At 41.6% G+C, this 24,725-nt stretch overlaps 1 protein-coding gene across 1 annotated transcript; it reads right to left on the reverse strand.

Moving 5' to 3' along the window:
- Window positions 1-380: 380 nt before the first annotated feature.
- On the reverse strand, window positions 381-24,089 carry Fmo2 (flavin containing dimethylaniline monoxygenase 2). Its single transcript, XM_051147718.1, has 9 exons — window positions 23,993-24,089; window positions 23,492-23,629; window positions 13,364-13,552; window positions 11,606-11,768; window positions 10,210-10,352; window positions 5,649-5,848; window positions 4,079-4,434; window positions 1,921-1,993; window positions 381-988 (listed from the first exon to the last, which is right to left on the reverse strand). Exons 2-9 carry the CDS (start codon window positions 23,621-23,623, stop codon window positions 637-639), a joined length of 1,608 nt encoding a protein of 535 aa, XP_051003675.1. The 5' UTR covers window positions 23,624-23,629; window positions 23,993-24,089; the 3' UTR covers window positions 381-636.
- Window positions 24,090-24,725: the final 636 nt, after the last annotated feature.

A 24,725-nucleotide genomic window follows, 5' to 3' on the forward strand; every position in this document is an offset into this window, starting at 1 on the left:
TACTTGGCAACTGTGACCAGAGTAAGCATAGCAACAGCAATGAGAGTAGTGTACAGGATTTCAAATGTCTGCCACACTTTAAATCTTTACATTGCTCAGTAATCTAACCTATGTGAGCTTCTCTCTCTCTCTCTCTCTCTCTCTCTCTCTCTCTCTCTCTCTCTCTCTCTCTCTCTCTCTCTCTCTCTCTGAGACAGGGTTTCTCTATGTAGCCCTGGCTGTAAAACTCACAGAGAGCCACCTGCCCCTGCCTCTCAAGTACCTGGGTTAAAGGGATGTGCCAACATACTCAGCTATGACTTGCTTTTTATTCTGCATAATTTTATGTTTGTTTGTTTGTTTGTTTGTTTGTTTCATATCACTCAAACCTGGCCTGGCTGGAAGCACCATCTACCACCTACCCGTGCTGGTGTTCTTGCATAACCCTGTGTAGAGCCTGGTGAGCTTGAGAAAGAGTAGCGTGATAAAGTAGTCCATGCCCTTCAGTTTTCCATCCAGACCTAATTCTTCTCATCCCTGTACACTTAGTCCTCCTACTTGTTTCCTTGAACTGTAAAAGTTAGAATGAAGCTGTACTTTCTTGAGTACTTTTTTTTTTTAAGAGGCACTGGCGGACAAAAGTGTCATGTGGATAGATTAGAAGCCCTGAAGTTGGAAAAAGAAGGCCAGAGCAACAGCAAAAAGCCCCAGGAGTTTGAGCAGAAATGATGCCGGGAGGTTAGATGAAGGCTCAAGAGTGCGCGTCTTTAAGGGCTTCAGGATTCTCTGCTTCTGGGTGAGGATGGCGTTCCTGGCTCCTTCCCACTGCCCAGGTCCAATGAGGCGGTACTGGTAGGAATTACAGGGCCCAAAGTAGAGCTTCACAGCCAGTTTAGGGTCTTTGAAAAACAGAGAGATGAAGTCTGGCTTCGCACCTATCTCCATGGCGAGTTCATCCAGGTAGTCAATGTAATTGGTCTGCAGTATTTGGCTCTGGCTTTTCCCAAACCTTAATGAAGTAAATAAAAAGGGCCGAGTCATAGAATGTTCTAAGTTGTATCTTAATATGAGGCCCTCAGTAGCTGTTTAAAGAAAAGAGAAATGAGTGTATGAAGACATAGGTTTTGCAATGAATCTCTGGGAGGCTCATATCTCAGATTGGTGAGTAGGCCACGACCTAAGTAGACAAATCCATGGAGACACTAGACATGTAATGATATTGAAATGGTGACTGTTATTTCTTACTTATTAAGCTGCAGTAAGTCTCCAAGTGAGAATGTGTGACTCAGGATTGATGCAAAAACTCGTGAGCTGGCCAAGAGGTAGCGTCTTCCAGAGAAGGAATGCATGGTGTTCCCTTGTTAACACACACAGTTATAGTACCCTGTGGTCTGGTTGACATCTAGTTGATGCCTTCTGTGTGTTACATGAATTAGAATTTGAATATGAGACAACACCTTGTGTCTGTAAGGCTTCAAGTCAGCTTTCCAAGAGTGCTCGATAACTGTCAAACTCCATCCTACCTCAGCAAAACTGACACACCCAGGTAAGCTTTGAGAGTGCCTCAGGCTACTGTCACCACCACTGCCCCATCTGCCCCATCCCATTTCCTGAGTATGAGTGGCCTGACATGGTATGGACTCTCACATGGGCACCTTAGAAAATAGAAATGAGATTAACCCAAGGGAAGGTGCTTTGACTTGGCACTATTTTGTTTTTTGAGTAATGGGTTCTTAAACTAGGATGTCTAAGAACCAAATGAAAAAAAAATCATCAAGTTACACATTTCCAGTCTCCTCTACAGAACTTCTGATCTGTCTGGACTGGACTGTGACCCAGGTCTGGATCTGTAGCAGCTAGCTGTGTCCACAGGCAGACAGATCATGATGTTTTGTGAGACGCTACTCTGTGTAGACCATTTGATATAAGGTAAGTACTTACAGCTCAATTCTTTTTTCATTCCTTCCAGCAATGTCCGCCATCATAGATGTCTCTGAAGGCAAGCTACATACGCCTAGAAAATAAAAACAAAATGTGCTTTGAACGGTGAGTTTGGTTCGATTTCATTGAGTTGCTTAGTAGTTGTTTTCTGAAATTAACTTTTGGCCATTTGGTCATGTCATAGCAGGCAGGACTTCTGTGCTTCTGCACTCCAGGGGTTAGACCTCCGTAGTAATGGCATGAACTATAAACTGGAGAAGCCAGAGAAGGGGCAAGAGAGGGGAAGCATGTGCCAGGTGGGGTGGGTTCTGCTCTGGCAGTGGCAGGACTCTGCAGAATGAGGTAGCAAGATTAGATTTGCCATTTTGGAAGGACCTATCTGGCTCCTTGATTAAGAAAAGAAGGCTTGAGCTAGGTGAACTTACAGTTTGGGAGAGCAGGCAATGGGCCTTTTAAGGAAAACTGGTGATACATGAGAGTGGCCCCGAGTGGGGGGCAGTTTGGTGACATAAAATAGTGCGAGGACCCTGTGTGTGAGCCTGTCTCCTGCGTGTGAGCATCCTTTGTGCTTCAGAGGGGGAAGTGGCCATATTCCCGCACATGGCCAGCCACCTGGCACCTTAGACTTTAGCAGTCCAAAGCTGAATTTGCCATTGAGGCCCTCCTGTCTCTAGTCTCAGCCACAGCCACCTACCCAGTCTCCAGTGCTTGGTCCTGCAAGCTGTCCTCACATCTCCCTTCCTACTTATCCTTGACTGATTCTAACATGTGTGTTCTCCTTTCCATTTTGCCTCTCAGCTCTGGTCCAGGCGGCATTGTATTTCAGCCCAGGCAAGTGCTGGAAACTTCTCAGTGCTCTTTATCCCCGATTATTATTAAATCTGCATTCCAGTCTACCGATGGGATTGTCTTAAGTGTGAAGGAGACAATTCCTTTTCTTCCAGTATACTGCCTCTGGTGCCTCTGACTTGAGAGCTTCCTAAGATGCAGATTCTAGGTTTTCAGGCCAGACTTAATCAGTATGGCCCCCCAAGGGTCGGCTACACAGCTGGTGCAGTAGATTTGGGAAGATCTGATTTATATTTTTCTTCTCTTTCTCCTACCTTCTTCCTTCCTCTTTTCCTCCCTTCCTTCTTTCCTTCCAAGAAAGTCTTTCTAGAAACCCTAACTGAATTGATCTTGCTATGTAGCCTAGGCTGCCCTTGAACTCTCATCCATCCTCCTGCCTCCTGAGTGCTGAGTGAGATTACAGGCCTGGAACCACTTGATGTAGAAGAGCAGGAGACCTGGAGTTCAAGGCTAGCCTTGGCTACAATAGCAAGTTTGAGGAAAACCATGGTTACATTAGATTCCTTCTCATTCTGCTGCTGCAAAACAAAAACAAACAAACAAACAAAAACAACGCAACAACAGAACATACAAAAACCCCTCACAGCTGTCTATACATTTACATTTTATAATCCTGGATCCTTAATACAGTATACAAAGTTTTTGTGTTCATCTGTCTTTGTTTAAGATTAACCAGGCATCGGGTTCCGCCTTATGTCCTATCTCTAGCAATGTGGGGCTCTCGGTCCTCCATAGGCACCTGTCTCTGTGTCTTTTGCTCAGGAAGCCCCTTTTCTGTACCTGAGAAACTCAGCTACCAGGAAGTCCTACCATGGGTCCTTCTGACATCACACCACATTTCTGTTCCTTTCTCTCCCATGGCATGTATTCTGACATCAAAGCACTTGCTGTGTTATTAAAATAACTTGTTTAAATTTCTTTCTGACTGACCAGATCTCAGTCAGAGAGGTGGTAAATGAGATTTTTGTTGAACAGAATATTTTTTAAAAAGCCTTTCAAGGAAGGTGGAGAGCTGCACAGACAAGAAGAGACAAACCTTTAAAAAACAAAACGAAAACCAAAACCAAAACCAAAACCAAAAGACTTTGTCCCAGTGAGATTGCTCAGCAGGTATAGCCTTGCTAGTGTGCAGGCAACCTGAGATCCATCTCCATGTCCCACAAGGTGGCAGCAGAGAAACAGCGCCCCATAGGGTAGCTATCCTTTGTTCTCTCTCTCTCTCTCTCTCTCTCTCTCTCTCACACACACACACACACACACAGTCTTAAAAATTAAGAAAAATGCGATAATTCTGCTTTGTTGAACTCACCTTTGAAAACTCGTGTCGCCCAACGTGCCTGAAGCTCTACAGTTGGGAAAATGGAGCCCAGAGGCTGGATGAGACCCATGCACACAAGGGTTGGCTTCTCCAGGTGAGGGGGGAACATGAATTTGTACAGTGAGACCCTATTATCCTCCACTTTAACAAGCGAGTCTTCCAGGAAAGGAAAAGAGAACGTATACCCCGTGGCAAAGACAATGACATCAATGTCTTCCTCCACTGTGCCATCCTCAAAAACCACAGATGTCTCCGTGAGCTCTTTCACTCTTGTTTTCACTTTGATGGCTCCGTACAGCAGGCGACTGGGGAGATCGTCATTTAACACAGGCTCTTTCAGAAGGTATCTGAGGGACACAGGAAGGAACATACTCAGAGGGGCCTTGGACAGAGGAGCCCTCAGCCCTCTTGACAGTATTAGGGACAACTCTGAAAATATAGTTCTTCAAATATCCATAACACCTACTCAACAAGTTTGCCTGCCACCAACTTTGTTATTAGACTCACTCTAATAGTGACAATCTCTTCCTTTGATAAACAAAGGAAAACAAGTAGATGATAAAAAGTGAAAAACAACCCAAAGGTGGATATATCTCCGGGAGCTTAGATCCGATGGCGTTACTTATTGTGAATCTCTGAATTTGCTGGAAGTTACTGCCTTTTGGTGCATCCATCACTTTTTACGCTATCTAGTTTTCATTATTTGGTAGCTTCATTTAATCTCTACCTGTTGATAAAGGAGGGAAAATGCACTCCACTAGCAATGAGACTTACTGTGGGACCAGTGTGAGAATCAATGCATAAAATGAACTTTGCTGGCACTAACTGATCCCAGTATCCATAGGAACTCTGTGGTGACATGGATGGTGAAGCAAAGTCTGCTTGCAGTTCTGGAGTTCTTGGTTTATAAACCATTTTTGTCTTCTTCCTTTCTTTTTAAAACAATATATGAGATGTACACTGGGTTCCTAACTAATCATAGTGGGGGCATCTGTTACAAGACTTTAAGTATCTTCCCTCTCCTCAGGGGAGGAAGATGGTTACCAACTGAAGAAAGGTAAACACTCATAATGTTTATTTTGATATCAGCAAATATTTGTCTTTTGGCCATGAGGAAAGGATGCATTCTCATGGGAATGCCTTCAGGGTATACGGGTAGCAAAGGTTGACCTATCAGATGGAGAGCCGTCTTTCCCCATCATGGTCCTCTGAGAGGATCACAGTTTCTTGAGGAGCCTTCTCCAGAGTTGGACTGTCTGAATGGCAGAAAGCTCTTCCAACCCATTCCAACCCCACTTTCTGGAGCAGCTTCTAAGCCTCTATCTCAGCTTCTTAATTTTTGTTTTGTTTTGTTTTTATTTTATACACAGTACAAATTTGGAATTAAAACTCCAGGGTTACTACGATTACACATACTGCTGGCTTATAGCTTGAACTGCCACACTAGCAAATCGGGCCTTGGCGAAGAGAGGCAATGCCAGGTAACCTTGCTCACAAAGAGCATACCACAAAAAGAACCTTGCCTTCAATGAGAATACTACAAAGAGAAAAATAACAGTACTTGTTCTGAGGCACCAGACCATAATTTTCATGGTTGAACCATCGATTCATCTGTTGTTCCATCATCCACTTGACAACTGTGCGTGGCAGGACATTCCGGAGCATGGAGCTAAATCTAGTGTGAAACACCATGTCCCAAGGGTAGCCATCTTCGGAGATTCGGCTCATGACCCAGGAACCATGCCTGGTGCTGATAAACACCTGATGAGCAGAAAGTTCCACAGCAGTTGGAATTATGGGCTTCAAACCTTTGGGAAGTCTCTCTTCTACGGGTGATATGAAAGGTGTTTGGAGGCACAGTTGCTTGAGTCTTATTTATTATATTAATTTGTGTGTTCATGTGTGAAGATGTGTGTATGTGTACCTGTGTATGTGTGTTGTGTGTAAGGAGGTCATAGGTCAACCTTGAGTGTCATCCCTGTTGGTATCTATCTTGTTTTGTTTTTAGACAGGGTTCTCATTGGCCTGGAGCTCATCAATTTGGCTAGGCTGGTTGTCCAGTGCCCAGGAATCTGCCTCTATTTGCCTCCTAGGCTAGGCACAGGATGCATGCACCACCAAGCCCAATTGTTTTTCTTTTTTATTTCTTTCTTTCTTTCTTTCTTTCTTTCTTTCTTTCTTTCTTTCTTTCTTTCTTTCTTTCTTTCTTTCTTTCTTTCTTTCTTCCCTTCTTCCACTCTCCCATTCTTCTTTGTCTGTCTGTTTGTCTGTCTGCCTTCCTTCCTTCTCTCCTTTTTTATACTTAACAGTCTTCTACATTCATATAATAATGGCTTTTCATAATTTCCTTGCCCCCATTTCCCTCTCTGGTTCTGGGGTTCAAGACCAGGTTCTCTGCTAGAGAGGCACTCCCTTTATCTACTGAGCTATCTCCCCAGCCCCCAGGTTCAATTTTTAAAGTATTTGACCTCCACTCCCCCCTGGTGGGTTGACCTTGCCAGGCCACAGAGGAAGGGGATACAGGCAGTCCAGATGAGATTCCATAGGCTGAGGTCAGATGGTAGGGGAGGAGAGCTTCCCCTTTCTGAGGACTAAGGGAAGGGGGAAGGGGGGATGAGGGAGGGAGGGTGAGATCAGGAGGTGATGAGGGAGGCAGCTACAATCAGGATGTAAACAAAGTAAAAGACAAAAACAAAAAAACCAAAAATAAAAGCCTTTGATCTCAAAGTGAGGTCCTCCTAGTTTTTCACTTCTCTTTGACAACTGTGTCCTCACAAAGGTGTCCGGTAACTTGCATTGATAGAGTGCCCAAAAGCCCCAATAATGTCCTGGAAGGATGAGAAAACCTTCGGACTAATTCTCCTGGTCTTTCCGGCAGTCTCTCCTGTGCTTACAGTTGTGGCCCATGGCTCCTCCTCTACTCTAACTGTGCCTATCCAAGGAGATTGGGTGAGTAGTAACAGGCCCTGCAAACATGTGCCTCCTGTAAACGGCTGCAGGCACACACACGTGGGTCTCAGTATGTCTGGAGGCTGAATAACAAGAGCAGTTACTTCTTTCCAGATCCCCAAAGAACATTAAATGATTTAAAAGCTGAAACCTCTGCCTGTGGTTCTATTCCTCTTCAAGTACACATCTATTTTTTTTTAAAGCTTTTTTTATGTTTTGAGATTATAATCATATCATTTCCCCCTTCCCTTTCCTCTCCCCACACTTTCTCCCATGTACACTCTGATCCCACTCTCTTTCAAATTCATGGTCTCTTTCCCATTAATTGTTGTTGTGCATATTTTTGCCTTGAACATTAAAATTTCTCTTGTTTTCAAAATATACATTTAAAAATCTTGTCAAAGATGTATTTTCCTTGTTTATTATTCCTCTCCCATGGTCCACATGAATCATTTCAACTTCCCAAGTTTTTGTCTCATTTTATTAATTCTGTTAAGGTTGTTTTTGATAAATAAGCATGACTTCTTTTTTGCAATGCACCCAGTTTACGTAAGAGGTTTAGATCATGGACTCTGTGTCCTGACTTCCTAGGTTCGAATCTCAGACCTACTCCCTATGAGCTTACTTGTCTTGTATGAGTTCTTTGGATTGCTCTGTGCCTCAGTTTCCTCTTTAGGAATGGGGGCAGTATAGCATGTGTCTTATGAAATTATTGTGCAGGTTAAAGGAAGTTATAGACATACTGTGAAGTACAAACATACACGAACTCTCATTGTTTTGTAGATTGGCCTTGGAGGAGGTGTTATAGATATTTTTTTTTTTTTTGAGAAAAGACTTCAGTCCTACCTAAGCTTGTGAAGTGGCACTCACACAAGCATTGCTGTACTCTTGGTCTGTGTGTGGCCGTACACTTATGTCCCAACTTGTTCCTGTTGTTGCTCTTATGAAGGCTTGAACTATTGAACTAGTATTGGATATGCTATTTAAATACTCCACCACTGACTCCATTATTTCCAACCCCTCTTTCTGTAGGCTCAGCATTGGGTGTTCTATTTTCATTTGTTCTCTTTCTGTTGTGACCGCCCCCCTTTGCTGCAGAGAAGTCTAACCTAGATGAAGACTGGGTTCTACACGAGCATCAAGGCTAAAGCTGCCATCTCTGAGATGCACATTTCCAGCCCCAGATGTGAAGATCTGAGAACTTACTATTCCATTTTAATTATAGATTTATGTGATCAATAAATATTGAAGAGAGACTCTATGCAAAGATGAATGAATTATAAGGCACACATATATAGCAAAAGTAGCTTCTTGGCATCAACTTTGGCCAATAAATAGGCTTCTTACATGGAATGGCTCTGTAAAGAAATGGCCCATTAGAGCTCTGGGACATCTGTTCTATGTTCCAGTCACTGACCTGAGCACATGCAACTGGCCTTGGATGGCCCTTTACTTGGCTGACAGCAAAGGCAGCACAGTTTTTCTTTCTTTCTTTCTTTCTTTCTTTCTTTCTTTCTTCTTTCTTTCTTTCTTTCTTTCTTTCTTTCTTTCTTTCTTTCTTTCTTTTCTCTCTCTCTCTCTCTCTCTCTCTCTCTCTCTCTCTCTCTCTCTTTCTCTCTCTCGCTTTAGAGGTGTTCCTAGCATAAAAGAGCTGGGGGCTGGTGACTCTCACCCCTTTCTGCTCTGCTTCAAGTTTTCAGCTATTATTTTTTTGCTTGTTCTTTATGGCAAGGACTGAGAGCTTTGAAAAGTGAAAGGTGACAGTGATCTATCTTCCATCGATATCATCTATCTATCTATTATCTATCATCTATTTATAATCTATCAATCATTTTATCTATCTATGTATCTATGTATCTATGTATCTATCTATCTATCTATCTATTTATCTATCTATCTATTTATCTATCTATCTACCTTTGTGCTTGTGACCTGCTTTGTCTCCAGGCTGACACCAATGAATACTGATATGCAATTGTGAAAGGTCACACTGTAACTCCTTTATTGACCGACTGAGGAGTCATGTGTGTTTTAGGCATCTTAAACCCCCCAGAATATGAGATTCAGGACAGGAAAGCTTGGTTTTGGTTTATTTATGATTTACTATAGAGGATGTAGGCTAGCCTTAAACTTGTGATCTTCTTGCCTCAGCTTCCCAGTGGCTGGAATTATAGGGCTATTTTTTTTTCTGGCATAACCAGAGAGTATTATGGTCTTAGTTATTAGTCTTACTATTTAATTTTTCTTCTCATGGTGCTTGGATAACTGAAGGTTGTATTTCAAATATAATTCATGTATACACTAGATTTCTTTTACTGTGCATATGTATATGCATGTTTGTGTGTTTGCACATATATGTGCATATGGAGTTCAGTGGTCAACCTTGTCGTTCCTTTGATATCATCTATCTATCTATCTATCTATCTATCTACTATCTGCAGGAAAGTGTCTCATTGGACTAGAGCTTGCTAAGCAGATAGGTTCCTGGCTAACAAGCCTGTGGTATCTACCTGTGCCCACCTCCCTAATACTGGGGTTACAACTGTGTGCTGCCATGCATGGATTTTAAAATATATGAATTCTAGGGATCAAACTCAGGTCCTCAAGCTTGTAAAGCGAGCATGACTGTAACCAGGCCATCTCCTGGCCCTTGCATGACATTTCTAAAAGTCAGTTCTTAAAATATTAACAGGTGAGGTCATGCATGTTGGTGCACACCTTTAATCGCAGCACTCGGGAGGCAGAGACAGGCAGATTTCTGAGTTTGAAGGTCAGCCTAGTCTATAGAATGAGTTCCACGAAAACCACGGAGAAACCCTGTATCAAACAAAAATGAACAGGACAGTTTCTCACTAGGCTGCATGGGGTCAAAACTAGGCCTTCTGTACCAGGAATATCTAGATGAAACTTCATATTAAAACAAAACAAAACAAAACAAAACCAGGAAGGCACCGCAGCTCAGTGAAGCAGAGCCACTGGTTCTAGGGTACATGGCTAGTTAGTGGCAGAGGTCGGGGTTAGGCTCTGCTTTCTTGGCTTCCAGATTTCCTATGCCATTACAACAGGGAGCCACTTATCAAGTAATGGACCTTTGGTGTACAACTGGGCACGCCAGTCCTCTTCCCCCCCCCCCCCCTTTTCCACCCAGTACAAGATAAGGCAAAGCATCGCACCTGCGCAGCCTTTTTACTCAGTTCTGAGGCAATATCTGCGGCTGAGTTTCCTATTCCAACCACCAGGATGCGCTGCCCCTCAAACGCAACTGGGTGCTTGTATTGGCGGCTGTGGAAGTACTGGCCTTTGAACCTCTCGATGCCTTCGGGAGAAAGAAGGAAACGGTGAATATCCAAGTAAGCAATTACAAGAAGTTAATGTCAGTAAAGCTGCATGGTTAGCTTTCCCTTTTTGAGTTCTCACTTCCTCTCTTCCGGAAGTTACAATAGTCAACTATCAAACCCTACGTCAAATTCCGTAAGAAGTCTGAGGTCCACGTGGGAGGGTGGAATGTGTGCATTCATCATCAGTGGCAAACAAACGGCTTTGCTGTACGGAGCGCAGCCTGACGCTGGCTTCTCACTAGCTATTTTAGTTTGGACAGCCTAATGACACTCTAGTTACACATAGTAGGTACATTTAAAGACTAATTTGAAATAGTGGCATTGTAATTGCGCGGCAACTAGAATGGTATTTATCATTCTGCAAAAGCATATAAAAATGAAAAGACCGAAACCCCAGGCCTACAGAAGTTGTTCATTGAGTGACTCCGTAACCGTATGTGTATCTCTTTGTCTCCTTCTAAATAGCTGAGTTTATACCTCCAGGAATGTAGGGCTTTGTTAAAGTGTTCCTTGCTTTCAGTAAGGGCAGTTTTCACATGAAGCCTCCTTCTGACCCACTGTGTTAGGTATTGTCCCTGAGGTCGCTGGGAAGGCTGGGGCATCAGGACAGCTGGCTTCAGGGATCCACTCCTGCTTTCCTCTCCTCAGCTCTGCCTTACCTCAGCGTGTATTTCTAGGGATTCTTTCTAGTTACCTTTGACAGGTAGAAAAACACTCCAAGGATGTAGCAAATTTATATGGTGTTGGCAGGACAGAACAATCGGTGTAGAAACATGGTTAAAAGGGTCTCTCATAGAGAATGAAATTTTTTTGTGTGTGAGAATTCTTTGAATTTCTAGGAAAAACGTAACAACGCTGGAGGAAGTTAGCTGAGCTGAGACTAAAGACTCAGAAAACCCGGCAGAAACAAAGACGCTGTTGGGCTTTTTTCAGCTCTCCGGCTGTATCCCACTCTTAGGATTGTTCCCACTTATAGCAGCTAATCCTGCCTGTCTCTGCACACTGCGCACAAGATTCCCAAAGCCTGGAGAGATGGCTCAGAGGTTAAGAGCACTGACCGCGCCTCAAGAGATCCTGAGTTCAATTCCCAGCAACCACATGGTGGCTCACAACCATCTATAATGTGATCTGATGCCCTCTTCTGGCATGCAGGCAGAGCAATGTATACATAATAATAAATAAATCTTAAAAAAAAAAAAAAAAAAAAAAAAAAAAAGCCCCGCAGCCTCACCTGGAAAGGACTTCAGCGGCAGGTGAGGCTGGATGTGATGGCCGCTGCAAACCATAACTGCGTCAAAGACGGCGCGTTGCTCCTTGCCATGGCTCCGGGTATAAACTTCCCATTGCCCGGAAGATGCAAAATCTGGGTGTTTTTTCACACTAATGACGGTTGTCTTGAATAAACACAGAGAAGGCCTCATGAATTACCCTGGCGGGGCCCTGAAATTAGGGATGCAGGGGGTGTAATGTGTAACCCTTTTGGTTTTCTTGAGTCCACTGCCAGCCACTGAAGGCACACTTTGCCAGCTGGGTCCTTCTATCCTATGAAGACTGTCATTCATAGGATGGATCACCAGGAATGGGAGGGGAGTGGTATTTATCTTCCATGAGAGTCAGCTGTTACAAGTTAATATAATACAACCTTGGTACTTATAAAGCTAAAATTGCTAAGAAAATGCAATATGTTAAAAATTAGCCCAATCTGCAGAGTGAGTCCAGGACAGGCAAGGCTACACAGAGAAACCCTGTCTTTAAAAAACCAAACCAAACCAAACAACCAACCCCCCCCAAAAAAACCCCATTAAGTTATTCAGCAATGCAGTTTCAAGTTTAGCAATGCAATGTGCTTAGTGATGAACATGTGTTTCTTTGTTGGTGTTCCTGTTTGTAGAAGGACAGGAAATGGTAGTTTCACGTATAGCTAACAACGACCTGATTATCCTTTGTTGCTGTAGATTACTTGCAGAAAAGAAATTAGGAAAAATACTTATGTGCACCCGAGATAAATAGAAAATAAGAGAGTGTGTTTAGCCCATTCCTATGAAGACCTTGAAAGAAAGAAAGAAAGAAAGAAAGAAAGAAAGAAAGAGAAAGAAAACAATTTGCTACAGCTTCATATGCCCCCTCAAGAGATATGAGGCTTGGAGAAGTCAATGGTAGCAGTGGTTTAAATGTAGTTTCAACATTATTTATTTATTTTTGTAGGCTTTATAATTTAATAAACAATGTTCAAGTTAAGTGTTGCCCAACTCTCAGCCGTCTATCAGAGACCCTGCCGAGAACAGCAGCCTGGTGGCCAGGACAGATCACTGTCTAATCCTTCCTTTTCGGGAAGCCTAAATTTCTCTTTTTTTCCTTTTTAAAATTATTTTTCTTTTTTACATATGCATTTATATTATTACACACATATAAAATAAACTACCTACAGCAAGAAGAACCATGGAGCAACCAGGAATTATATAAATGTTACGTTCTTATGTTTGGGCTACTTGTATTTGGCAGCCTCGGAGAAAACATCTTTCCTATCTTGGTGCATCTAAAATTCTGAATGTAAATCAGTATCTATCTTATCTCATCTCTATCAACTTAAAACATCTATCTAGACCTAAAAACATGTTAACCCTTACACAACTAAGCTTAATTGTAAAACTAAACTATATTGTCTTCAGCCCCATCAGAGACTTGAGAAGGAATAACATTAATTAGCTGAGTAGACAGGAAGTGCAGCTTAGCAGCTTCCAGAATGAGAACATGGCAACATTATTTTTATCATCGTTTAAATTTTCAACTTTAATGGACTTTTTTTCCTCTCCTGTTTATATGTACCATAAAAAAATACCAGGAGTAATGAGACTAATTCCATGCCTTTTGCTTTCAACAAACCCACCAAAGTGGCATAGTTTGATTTCTTTCATTGCCAGAGTCATTTTTCTATTTGAATGTGAATTGAGCCAAGGCAGAGAAATCCACTTCCCATCACATACAGTACCTGAAACTGGATATATTTTAGGAGATCAAACTTCTTGGCAAAAATTCTGAAATATTCTAGGAGTTTAGAATTGTGCAGGAAGTTGGGGAAATCCTCCGGCATTGGGAAGTCACTGAAGCAGGACATTTCTTTGCTCGTGTTGGTGATGACGGAGTGATAGATGCTAGCCCGGCCATCTTCCACGGTTTCCTGAAGGAGCAAGTGAAAGAATCAGTAGTAATGATTTTTATCATGTCTTACTTGTAGTAAAAGTCTTCCTCCAGAATCTAACCCTGGGTGATGCAGCTTTCTTTCCCTGCTGAGTAAAGCGCCTGGAGGCCCAGGGCCAGCCTATGTGTGGTGCCAACTAGTGCTGCTCAGTGGATGCGCTGTCAGTGCTGGTGGGGTTTGGGATAGACACAAGTTTTTTTTTTTTTCCTTCACATTGAAGACTATTTAGCATACCGTCTTCCTACCAATTGACACCAGTCTTGGTGAACCAGCTGTCTGCCTAAATTTCCCTAGAGAGGCTTTATTGGCTGTCTACCCATTACAGACTAATAAATCTTGGAACATTAGATGCAGAATTTAAAACTAAATGAATGCTTTTAGGAGCATCTTGGTTTGACTCTGTGGGTCTTTATTTTGTGCTTTGTTCAGATCACTCTTCCTCAGGTGATAAAGGTGATCAGTACTGATACCAAATGCCATAGTTTCTGTCAACTTGACATACATTCAGATACCTGGAAAGAATTTCAGCAGAGGAATTGCCCTGTGGACCTATCTGTGGGACTTTTTTTGATTGCTGATGGATGTATGTGGGCCCAGCCCACTGTGGATGATGTCTAATTGGGCAGGTGGGCCTGAGATATACAAGAGAGCAAGCTAAGCAAGCATTTCTCTATGGTCTTTGTTTTAGTTCCTGACTCCAGGATCCTGCTTTGAGCTCCTGCCTGGCATTCCTTGATGATGGACGGCAGTCTATAAGCAGAAGCGAGCCCTATCCCGCACGTTGGTTTTGGTCAATGTTTTAATCACAAAAACAGGAAGTAAACTAAAACACCAACCAAACCTCAAAGCTGATTCTTTTTCATCAATAAAACAACCAGGAAACATTTTATTAATATATCAGTGCTGTTGAACTTGGGAAGTGTATCAATCTATAACATCTTTGGACTTCATACTGTAATTTTAAAATTTGGTACCTTGAAGTAGAAAGTCAGAATTCAACATAAGAAAAAAAATTCTAACCTGATTTTTAATGTTCGCAATGTGTCCTGGTAAAAATCCCACCTAGCACATGCTATGACTGAGTTAATGTTTTCTCCTAAAGTCATGCTCTGCACAATGTCCTTCACATAAGTTTATGTAAATAGCCAAGACTGATGATCAGAACCTGTTAATCAACCGATGATTGGAGAGGCCTTTATTAGAAAATTTAAATAATGCCACCCAAGAACTCTTCAGTGGATGCTTCTGTGTATACAAAGACAAATCTATAATCCAGAGAAATAGCAATTGCTATTTGACTGTGCATTAGGGTGGTCGTAAAGATGGCAAAGTTTGTAGAAATTCATTAGCTGAAAGAAATGACTTAGTCTTGCTTGTATGACACTATAGTATTTCTGTAAAGAAGTTTAAAAAGAAAAATAAATATTCACTTGTAATATAACAAGCATTTTAAATCAAGTATGAATGTTTTTTTTCTTGTTTTTGTTAATAGAAAATTACCCTTTGCCTGCCAAGTTTTTCAGTTCCTTAGTTTTTGGCACCACTGAAGGTGGCCATCTGAGATGAACATGGTACCCATGGTTGCTGCCTGAGCTACATAATGACCATTAAAGCCAGCCACAGGTAGATAGCAAGAGTCCACCTCAAAAACTGCACAATAAAGATATAGAATAAAAGAAAAGAAAAGAAAACAAAACAAAACAAAAAAAAAATGAAAGTAGTAACCAGGACTTGGAGAAGACGAGCTTACTCTTCAGAGTTGGTTGTGGGCGTCAACACATCTCTTTATCATCCAAGAGAAAAGTCTGACCAGTCTGTGCCTTTCATCTGTGAGGCAGGAATCTAAGAAGTGCTCCACAGCATGGTCCATTGTTTTGAAGGGGGCCCCTAAGATTCAGCAGTGATACTATCACAGCTCACTGTGGCATTTAAGATTAATTAGGATATCAGTCACTGAAGTGGTGCAGCAACCCTCTATTACATGTGGACGCTCTGCAAGAGGTTTTACTTGATCTAGGTGACTTAGAGAGCTCTGTGCATGGAGCCTCACTGGACCTTTATATCAGCGTTGTTTACAATGGATTATTCACCCCAGAGCAGGTTGAATAAGAAATACTCAGAATTCTTGTTAAATGTAGATTTGTTTATAAATATGCCTCTCCCTTACCCCCTCTTCTTCTTTCTTTTTTTCTCATTTATTCATCATTCGTTTCCTATTCTCTTGTGCCTATGATAGGACTTTTCCCATGAGAAGTGGGTTTATTTTTTTCTGGACTAGAATCTAAACTTGGATAATAATAACATTGCCCAGTTGCAGGTGTCTTGGGCAAAGCTACTCAGAGAAGAGTATGCATCCTTTAGAGTATGCTGGGTCTCTAGATAGGGAGGGTTTACAGTGCGGTTATTGCCGACTATACATATGTATGGAATAAAAAAAGTGTTACAGTAGAATGAAGTGTTTTTCCAACTTACACACCGGGATATGATGATTTGAACTTTAGATGGATAAGTAAGGGTGCTTTGATTTTCAAATGCTAGCTTCAAATTGCATGACACTACAGTCATACTGTTGTAGAACATTTTTTTTTTTTTCTGTTTGGGCATAATTGAACACAATGTTCTTGGCAAGACTGAACACTTGTGTTTTTCAACCACCACAGTCTTAAAATAGGAAATATTTCATTAAGCAAAGAAATGCATTCTTTTCCTCCCTCTCAAGACTACATAATTTTGAGCAGTGCTGAGTAGATGATGCAGATCCTATGAACATGCCGATGGGGCTGATCCCCAGGGCTTCTCCTCATGCTTCTGCAAACACCGACAAGTTACACAACTGTTTATTCACGTTCCCATGTCAAGTGCGACTGGCTAATGACACAAACATTAGACACAAGGTTTACAGAGAGTAAGTAGATAAAGTGCTTAGCCCAATGCCCGCCTCCAAATATGTGACCAGTCAATGTTTGCCTCTCTCACTGTTGTTAACAGAGCACAAGAGGGAACCCGACCAAGGCAAAATAGAAACACATCACGATCATCTGAACTAAGACTGTTGCACAGTAGCTAAAACATTACGATTTTCCCAAGAATCAGTACACTGCCTAGTAGTGCACTATGGATCTCTGGCAGGCACAGTTTTAAGAGAGGATTGGAGGACTGGATGAGAAGAGCTTGTTCCAATTGTTGGGCCCTAAAACAGATTTTAGGGCCAGGTTGAAATGTTCTTTGGAAATTTTATGATCATCACCAAACAGCGATGCTATCATGGTCTTTTTCTGAGGAGGGAGTGATACTCTTTGTTGTAGATTTGATGGGTAGAAGTAGTTTTTTTTTTTTTTTTTTTTGACAAAAGCAATGTCTGGTTGGGAGTAGTGGAATGTGTAGCTAGTGTGTCTAAAGCCCCATGACTCCCCTGCACACCGCTCACCCTGCCCCACCCCGGCAAATTCTTTGTAAGTGCTTCTTCAAATATTTAGTCGGCTGAAGGAGAAGTCCATGTGTAGACAAATATTGGTAAAATTGGCATGATTAATACTGACTTAATAAACAGGTACTTAGCCAATGCTTATCTTGGCCAGGCCTGAGCTGGGAGCTGGAGACAGGAAGTAAACAATACAAGAATAGTTCCTGCCTTTGTGCAGCTTATTAATTAAAATGCAGCTGGATCTTGGAGCTGTAAAAGTGAAGATGTGGAGAGCAGACACACACACACACGGCGGGGGGGGGCAGAGAGAGACACAGAGAGAGAGACACAGAGAGAGAGAGAGAGAGATAGAGAAAGAGAAAGACAGAGACTTCCAAGCAGTAAATCCTACCCCCATGCTTACCTAGACAAGTGTGGTTTCCAGTGACATTTATGCTAAAATAAAAATAGCCTGATTTCCTTATCAGTAGGATTTGATACAGTTTACTTGCTTAAGATAAATAGTTTTTTTAAAAAGTGGTTTTGCTAATTTAGAATGTTCATAATTTCCTAAAGCCATATAGCGGAACTGAGTGAGTTTAGCAAGAACTGGGTTTGAGTTTGTCATCCTTTGGTCATGGCTTGGGCTGAACGTTTATCTTTGACTCTGGGGAAACGAAAAAGGTATTAAAGTCTAAAGTTCAGAAGGATGTTTACCAATGTGAAATGTAACTAGTCAGGGGGCGGGACCTCTAGAATGGAAGTAGGCATCGCAGGTGTAAATTATAAGTGCTTGAAGGTAGCCCCTCACTTGCTGAAGCACTAAACTGGCCTCACCAGTCCCACTCAGGAATAGAAGCTTGCATGTCCGTATAAGCATTTTGTTATCCATCCTTTTACTCCTGCATTCTCCATCACTTGGAATGGATATGGTTAAAACTTTTTACTTCCTTGTACGATTAGAACTGTGGTCCTCACATATGTGAGTGGAGCAGCTGCATTGGAAGAATTCAGAGCAATTTTGAAAGCTATACAGTTCCAATTGTTAAGGGTAGCATTCAGGCATCCCCCACTCAGATCATGGAGGCCCTCATTTAAGTTTTATTTAAACAAAAAATTTATGTGCTGCATAAATAAACCTTTACAATATTTTTATTATATTTTTAAAATTTATGTATGGAAGGGGTTGTGCACAGAGGCCAGAGTGGGTGCCAGATTTTCTGGAGCTGGAGTTATAAATGATTGTGATCTATAGAATGTGGGAGCTGTGAAGCAAACTCAGGTCTTCTACAAGAATAGCATGTTGTCTTAACCTATTCTTCCTTCTCACATGGGTCCAAGTATGCACCCAGGCTGGCCTTGACATCTTTATGTAGCAAGTAGCCTCTTTTCCTATCTCAACATTCCAAGTGCAGGAATTACAGGCATCTGACCCCACACTGAACTGTATTTTTTTTTTAATCTTATTTTTTTGTGTGCTTGGGGGTAGATACAACCCAGGCAGAGCCATGTGCATGGTAGGCTGGTACCATACACATGGCATCACAGACACAGCCTATTTTATTTTAGAAGGGCTCACTAGCTGACTCTCACGTGCGGTGAACTTTGGGAGCTATCATCATCATCCCTACCATAGTATCCTGCATCGTCCCCTTACGATGATACTTTATCAGATCAGCCTCAGGGACTGACAGAGTCCTGCCTCAGTTTTGCTCAGTTTCTACACTCCATTGATGGTAAAGGGTCATCATTCACCTGGGACACAATCTCCTCTTGGCTGGTCTCTGATGTTTCCTCTGTCTTGCTGGGTGCCACTCTCTGACCCACACCCTTCATTCCAGCCACAGATTGTGACTCAGTTCTTACCAGCATCAGATTTAAAGTCCTATACGTCTTCACATGCCAGTTATTTTGCTTGTAGCTTTGTTTCTTCATATTCACATGATCCCTGCTAATTGTCAAGATAAGTGGAGTCCTGGAAGCCCACCTTACTCCCTACTGAGATTCTGTGCTTCGTACCCCAGCAGGGGTCATCGGTAGCGATTCTCTGTGAAGTACACACCTGCCAACGAACACTCTGCATTGCTGTTTTCTGCACTTAGCTCATGTCAAGCCTTCAACTTTACTTCAACATTTGTTCAAAGAATGAAAAAATGAGTGATGCCAATCGTTAGCATTCCTCTGTTATGCAAAAGGAGCTCGATGGCATTGACTGGACATCACGTAGCATAATAGATAAAAAAAAAAAAAGGACTTTCTGATAGGATACTATAAATGTCATTCTATTTATGCATAAAAATTCATGGTTTTTAAACAATCCTTTTCTTCAAGGAACTGAGGATTAGGCTCAGGGATTTATGCATCTAAGTACATATGTGTGCTTTACCGCTGGTATATTCCTAGTTTCTTTTTAAGATGTTTGAGACAGAGTTTCACTAACTTTCCCAGGCAGACCTTGGATTTGTGGCTTTATCTCAGCCAATCTCTGGAGTAGCTCAGATTATAGGTTTATACTGTCAGGCTTGGGTTAAAAAAATACATGTTATTTATTTGTTGTTTTTTTTTTGTTTTTGTTTTATTTTTTCCTCATTGTATACTATATACTTTCTTCCAGTCTATGCATGCAAACATCATTTCTTCAAAACCGTTATGAAGAATCAAAGCATATTTCAGACAATGAATAACTATGCTATAGGACCATAGTACTTCAGATTTGATTGCCTGGAGAGGTACACATATGTTATGTTAAACATGATTCTATAGTCATTAGAATGCAAATGCCTGTTATATTCAATTATGCTGTGATAAGTTTATTTAAAAGGATTTCAAGTTCAGCAGAGGTAAGGCTGACTGTCATCTTTTGGGGAAGGAAACGAAGGAGCCTGATTAATGTTATGTCCTAAGTGAACAGAAAGGCTGTTAAACAGGCAGATGCCAAGTAAACCAGAAGGAAGGCTGCGGTGAACACAAACGATTAATGGAGTCAGTTATTGTTTGGCTCAGTACAGAATGGCACCAAATGGGAAACCTCATGGGCTACTCCATGTACCTGCTTTATATTTTTATCTTTTTATGATCAATATTTTGTTTCTTTTGAGACAGGGGCTCACCATAAAGCCTAGGAATGCTTCAAACTTGGCCTTGAGCTGGATCTCCTTGTGCCTGAGCCTCCCAGGTGTAGTAATCACAGATGTGGCTTACCGTGCCTGGCCTTGTGATCAATATTTTAGTCAATTACTTTGACAGAGACAAATACAGTTCATCACACTAGTGTATGGCCAAAGGAGGGTGGCTTAGCAAAGATGACAGATGATTGAAATTTCACATAAATTTTTCTTGTCCAAGGCTAAGCGAACGAAATAATGTTTAATATGTATAGATGTAAAAATTTTCCAACAGGTTTAGAAACAGCTATCAGTTGCTCAAATGGAAAAGACCCCAGGGTTTTTATTTGATTCCAAACTCCATATGACTCATCAACACATTGAACAGTGTCACCGATGTGAGACAAAGTGCGATGTGACAGTGAGCCTGCCTCTGTTAGCTCTCAGTGTTGTCGCTGATTACCAGGTGGCCACGAAGGGTAAGATGCTTACCCTTGCTTTTATAGTTTAGTTGGGCTTAATAATAAATAATGTGGGAGGTTATTGTGAGTATAAAATGGGCGGTCTACATGAAAATAACTATGCCAAATTAGTTTCTGTTTTGTGAAGGCTGAAGATGTAGCATTAAGTTGTTTTAGTGGGGGGGGGGCTGTGGGTACCCAGGTGAAGTGCAGGGTAAATCATAGTGGTGAGACTTAGACCACTGGTTACAGATTTGTTGAGGGAAGTGACCATGCCTGATCCGTTGTTTAATGCCTACGGTAGTGTCCAGCATCTTTATGACCTTGAAATAGATATGTTTAAATGGATTTGTCAATTTGGAATATTCAATCTCAAGAGAGTCACATGTCATATGCTAAGGTAATATTTCAGGCTGATTATAGATGAAAGAAACTGAGATGGAAAGAAATCTGTAGACCATTATGTGAAGGTTAAATAAAATAACTGGAAACATATTGCTGGGAGAGGGGAGATCTATGTTTAAAAATTCCCATCAGAAAACAGTATATATTAATAATTTCCCTGTGAGACAGGGGGTCAGAAACAGAATAAATTAATGGCGGCAGGAAGATCATGCTTTTGTTTTCTTCTGTTTTGCTTTTCTCTTTCAATTCTTCAGTAAGTATGGGGACTAAAGAATTGCACAGACCTTCATTTTTGTTATTTTCTTTCAACTGTGTGTCCCTCTGGACAAGCTGTTTTTCATAAAGCTTAGCTTCTTATTCAGCCATTGGTGAGGAAAATTGTAAGACCTACCCATAAAGGTACAAAGAAAAATAATGCACAGCAAGTTCTTCTTAGCTGGAAGAAGTACTAAATATATTTAGTTAACCACCCTGCCTGTCTCAAAAATGACACCAGGGGGTGCTGGAGAACCTTCTTCAAGAACTCAGTATCATCTAAGCCAGGCAAGGGAAATAGCTTTAGGTTGGATTTTTTGTTTGTTTTGAAGTTGTTTGCATAAGATGTGCTCTCAAAGGAGTCTGTGTCAGTGTGGGAATTGGTTAATAATCTGTTTTAGAGTTAGTTTTGGACAGTGTAGCTGAGCGAAGCAGTACTCTGGGGCTGAGCATGGGGGCCTCAAACATCCTTTCCAGAGTGTTCCCCTCTTGGAAGTCCAATTTTCTGGTGTCCAAGATGCTCATGGGGGCCCCAGAGGCAGCCTGTGCAGCTATGCTTAGTGTTTCTCTCTGCAGAAAGGAGGTCTTTGAGAAAAATGATTTATCTTTTTCTATCAGCTGTAGTCTTAAAAGGGGTTTGGTGTGTGGCGTTGTTATAGATACTAAGAAATTATATATTTAACTTTATCCAACAAGAATTAATTAATCCATATTTTAATAAATATTTCCAAAAATACATAAGAAACTATCTCTGATTCTGAAATGTGATACATAGTCCTGGGTTTGCGGAAATGCTATGGGGGTGGGAACCTCCTTCCTGGGATGCATTAAAGCATATTGTTGCCAGACCATTCAAAGCAATCTTTACCTCTTTGCCTAACAAGTCAGTGACAAATAAGGGACATTTTTGTGCTTAGTTAGTAAGGCTTATACATTAAACCTGTTATAGGCCATTGAAATGTCTCATTGGATAAAAATCTTAGAGCACAAATCGGATGAGAGGAATTCAATCCCTGCAACCCATGGCAAGGTAGAGGGAAAGAACACAATTCTAGAAAGTTGCTCTCTGATCTTTTCATGCATGTTGTGCCACTGGAGTACCCAAGCTCACATCACACACACACACACACACACACACACACACACACACACACACACACACACGCAAAAACAATTAATGAAAGTTAAATTTGTTACAATATAAACCTATTTAGATTTCAAGAAAAATGAGACTACAATGGAGAAGATAACCAGTTATCAGTTGAGGCAGGGATGACCACATGTTATAGTACCTTCTTGGGAAAAGTTGTAATTCTAGCAACCAGTGGTTATTAAGATATAGATGTCATTTATCTTATAAAGCAACTCAGCTCATATAAAGGTCAACTTCTCCATTGTTAGCTCTGTGTTGGTGCAGGTGGATGAATATATTTTCATTTGGCTCCTGGGCACTGTTGGACATGCCATCTCATTATTAGGGGCTTCACTTGAGACTTGCATGAATCTCTTCAGGAGAGTTTGACTCTGTATGTTTGGTAACGAGTGTATTTCTCTTTGAGACAAGAGTTTTGTCGTGCAGCCCAAGCTGACCTCAACTTTCCAACCCCCTGCTCCACCCTCTGTAGCGGTGAGACTCTAGACATGCACTGCCACTCTCAGGAAGAAATACAGATATTTACATTTGCAGCCATACCTAAGCCTTTATAGTTATCTGTGAATCTGTTGATAAAGTTTTGAGTGACAGCTAGTATTAGAAAAATTTAGGTTGGATAAATAAAATGACTTTAATTAATAGACAATACCTAATAAAGAGGTTCGTAGCAGTTATACTAGACTATAACCAGAAAAGCCCAGTACACAAACATGGCTTGTTTTCCAGATGAAAATAAAGTCAGAGTGATAGGGGTCCATCCTCTGAAGAAGCATTTGGCTCAATGGTTAGACTAGAAGTGGTGTCACAAATATAATCCTAATTACTTCTAGTTCATAAAACACTTTCTAATATCAGTGTACTACCTAATTAGTATATCAGAAACTGACAAAAATATGGGCTGTTTTGCAATAGCTGGGTTTTAAAGAGTAGCTTCCTTACATCTTTGGGATGATCACATGGATTGGCACAGTGTTGACCTGCGAGAGATGCCAACCTGAGTTCACTTTCTGGTTAGCTGCATAAAATAAGTAAAAATAAAATTGGATCAATGCTGCTTAAGGAGTCTTTCACTAAGGCCCATCAGCTTCCCTGCAATTTCAGGGCAGCCTATTCTAAGGTAAGACAAGGCTCACTTACTTTGAATCTCCACAGGCCTCCAATATCGTCCGTCCTTTCGAAGCAGGTGGGCTCCAGACCCTCGTCCACACAACACTTCAAGGAGATCAGGCCACTGACCCCTGCGCCAATCACTGCAACCTTCTTGGTCATCGTCACCTGTCAAAGAGTTGATCAATCATTACTACCTAACCAGGACAAAGGAAAGAGAACCCTATAGTGTGGGCAGATAACTGCCTGTCCACACTGCTGCAGGTAATTTAATAAACAGAACTAATTGAATACAATGCCTGGCTAATCAAATCTTCATCTTTTCCTCCCCGTAAGAGAAACTTGTCTGGTCTTATGACCTTCATTGTAGACTTGTTTACAACGCCTTGGCTTATTATTAAAAAAGGAATCCGTTTAAGCAAGCCAAGTTATTCAACAAAGCAGCAGCCGGGTTGTGAGCCAAAGTTGGTTGTGTTCCCTAGAGACCTGGGCGCTTTCTTCTCAGCTTCTTTCCCCAGCTGGCATCCTTACCTTGATCTGTGCTTTTATTTTTTTTGCCCCGTCCCTTGGCAGAAGTGTTTCCTCTGTGGGTTGTGTGCGGAGAGATGGGAGTTTTTAAGGATGGAGGAGCCCGTGAGAAGTGGGAGGAGCTTTCCCCGTGCTTGAGCACTCTGCCAGCTGAACCTCCAAGCACTTTATTAGTACTGAAATTAAGCAAGAGGTCCACCCCTGAGGGTCAAGAACACCGAGCAAGTAGCCTACAGATGGCCTAACAATTATTTTTATAATCAGTGTAAAAAATGTGCATTAGCGAATTGAAAAGAGTAGACAAATAAAAAGAAGTTAAAACTCACCCTTACGGCTATCATCCAGAGGTATGTATAGCAGCCACCATTATCATTTAGGCAAACCTGTATATTATATGTGTAAATGGGCTCATGCCCACACTTATGCATGGAGGTGGAGGCCAGAAACTGACTTGAGGTGTTTGCTTCAATTACTAGTCACTTATTATTTGACACAGGGCCTGTCCCTAGCCCCGAAGCCCACCAATTCAGGGAGACATTCTGTCCAGTGAACCCCAAGGTTCCTCCTATCCCCAATTCCCTCCTGCTTGGTTCCAGATGCATGCCGCCATGGCTGGGTTTTTGTGTAGATGTAGGGGATGTGAACTTAGGTTTTCATGCTTGTGTGCTAAGCACTTTGTTGAATGAGCCATCTTCTTAGCTCATCTTTCGCTTGGGTGTATGTAACATACATAGCA

The sequence above is a fragment of the Acomys russatus genome, chromosome 6, assembly GCF_903995435.1.
Source record: "Acomys russatus chromosome 6, mAcoRus1.1, whole genome shotgun sequence".
NCBI classification, from domain to species: Eukaryota; Metazoa; Chordata; class Mammalia; order Rodentia; family Muridae; genus Acomys; species Acomys russatus.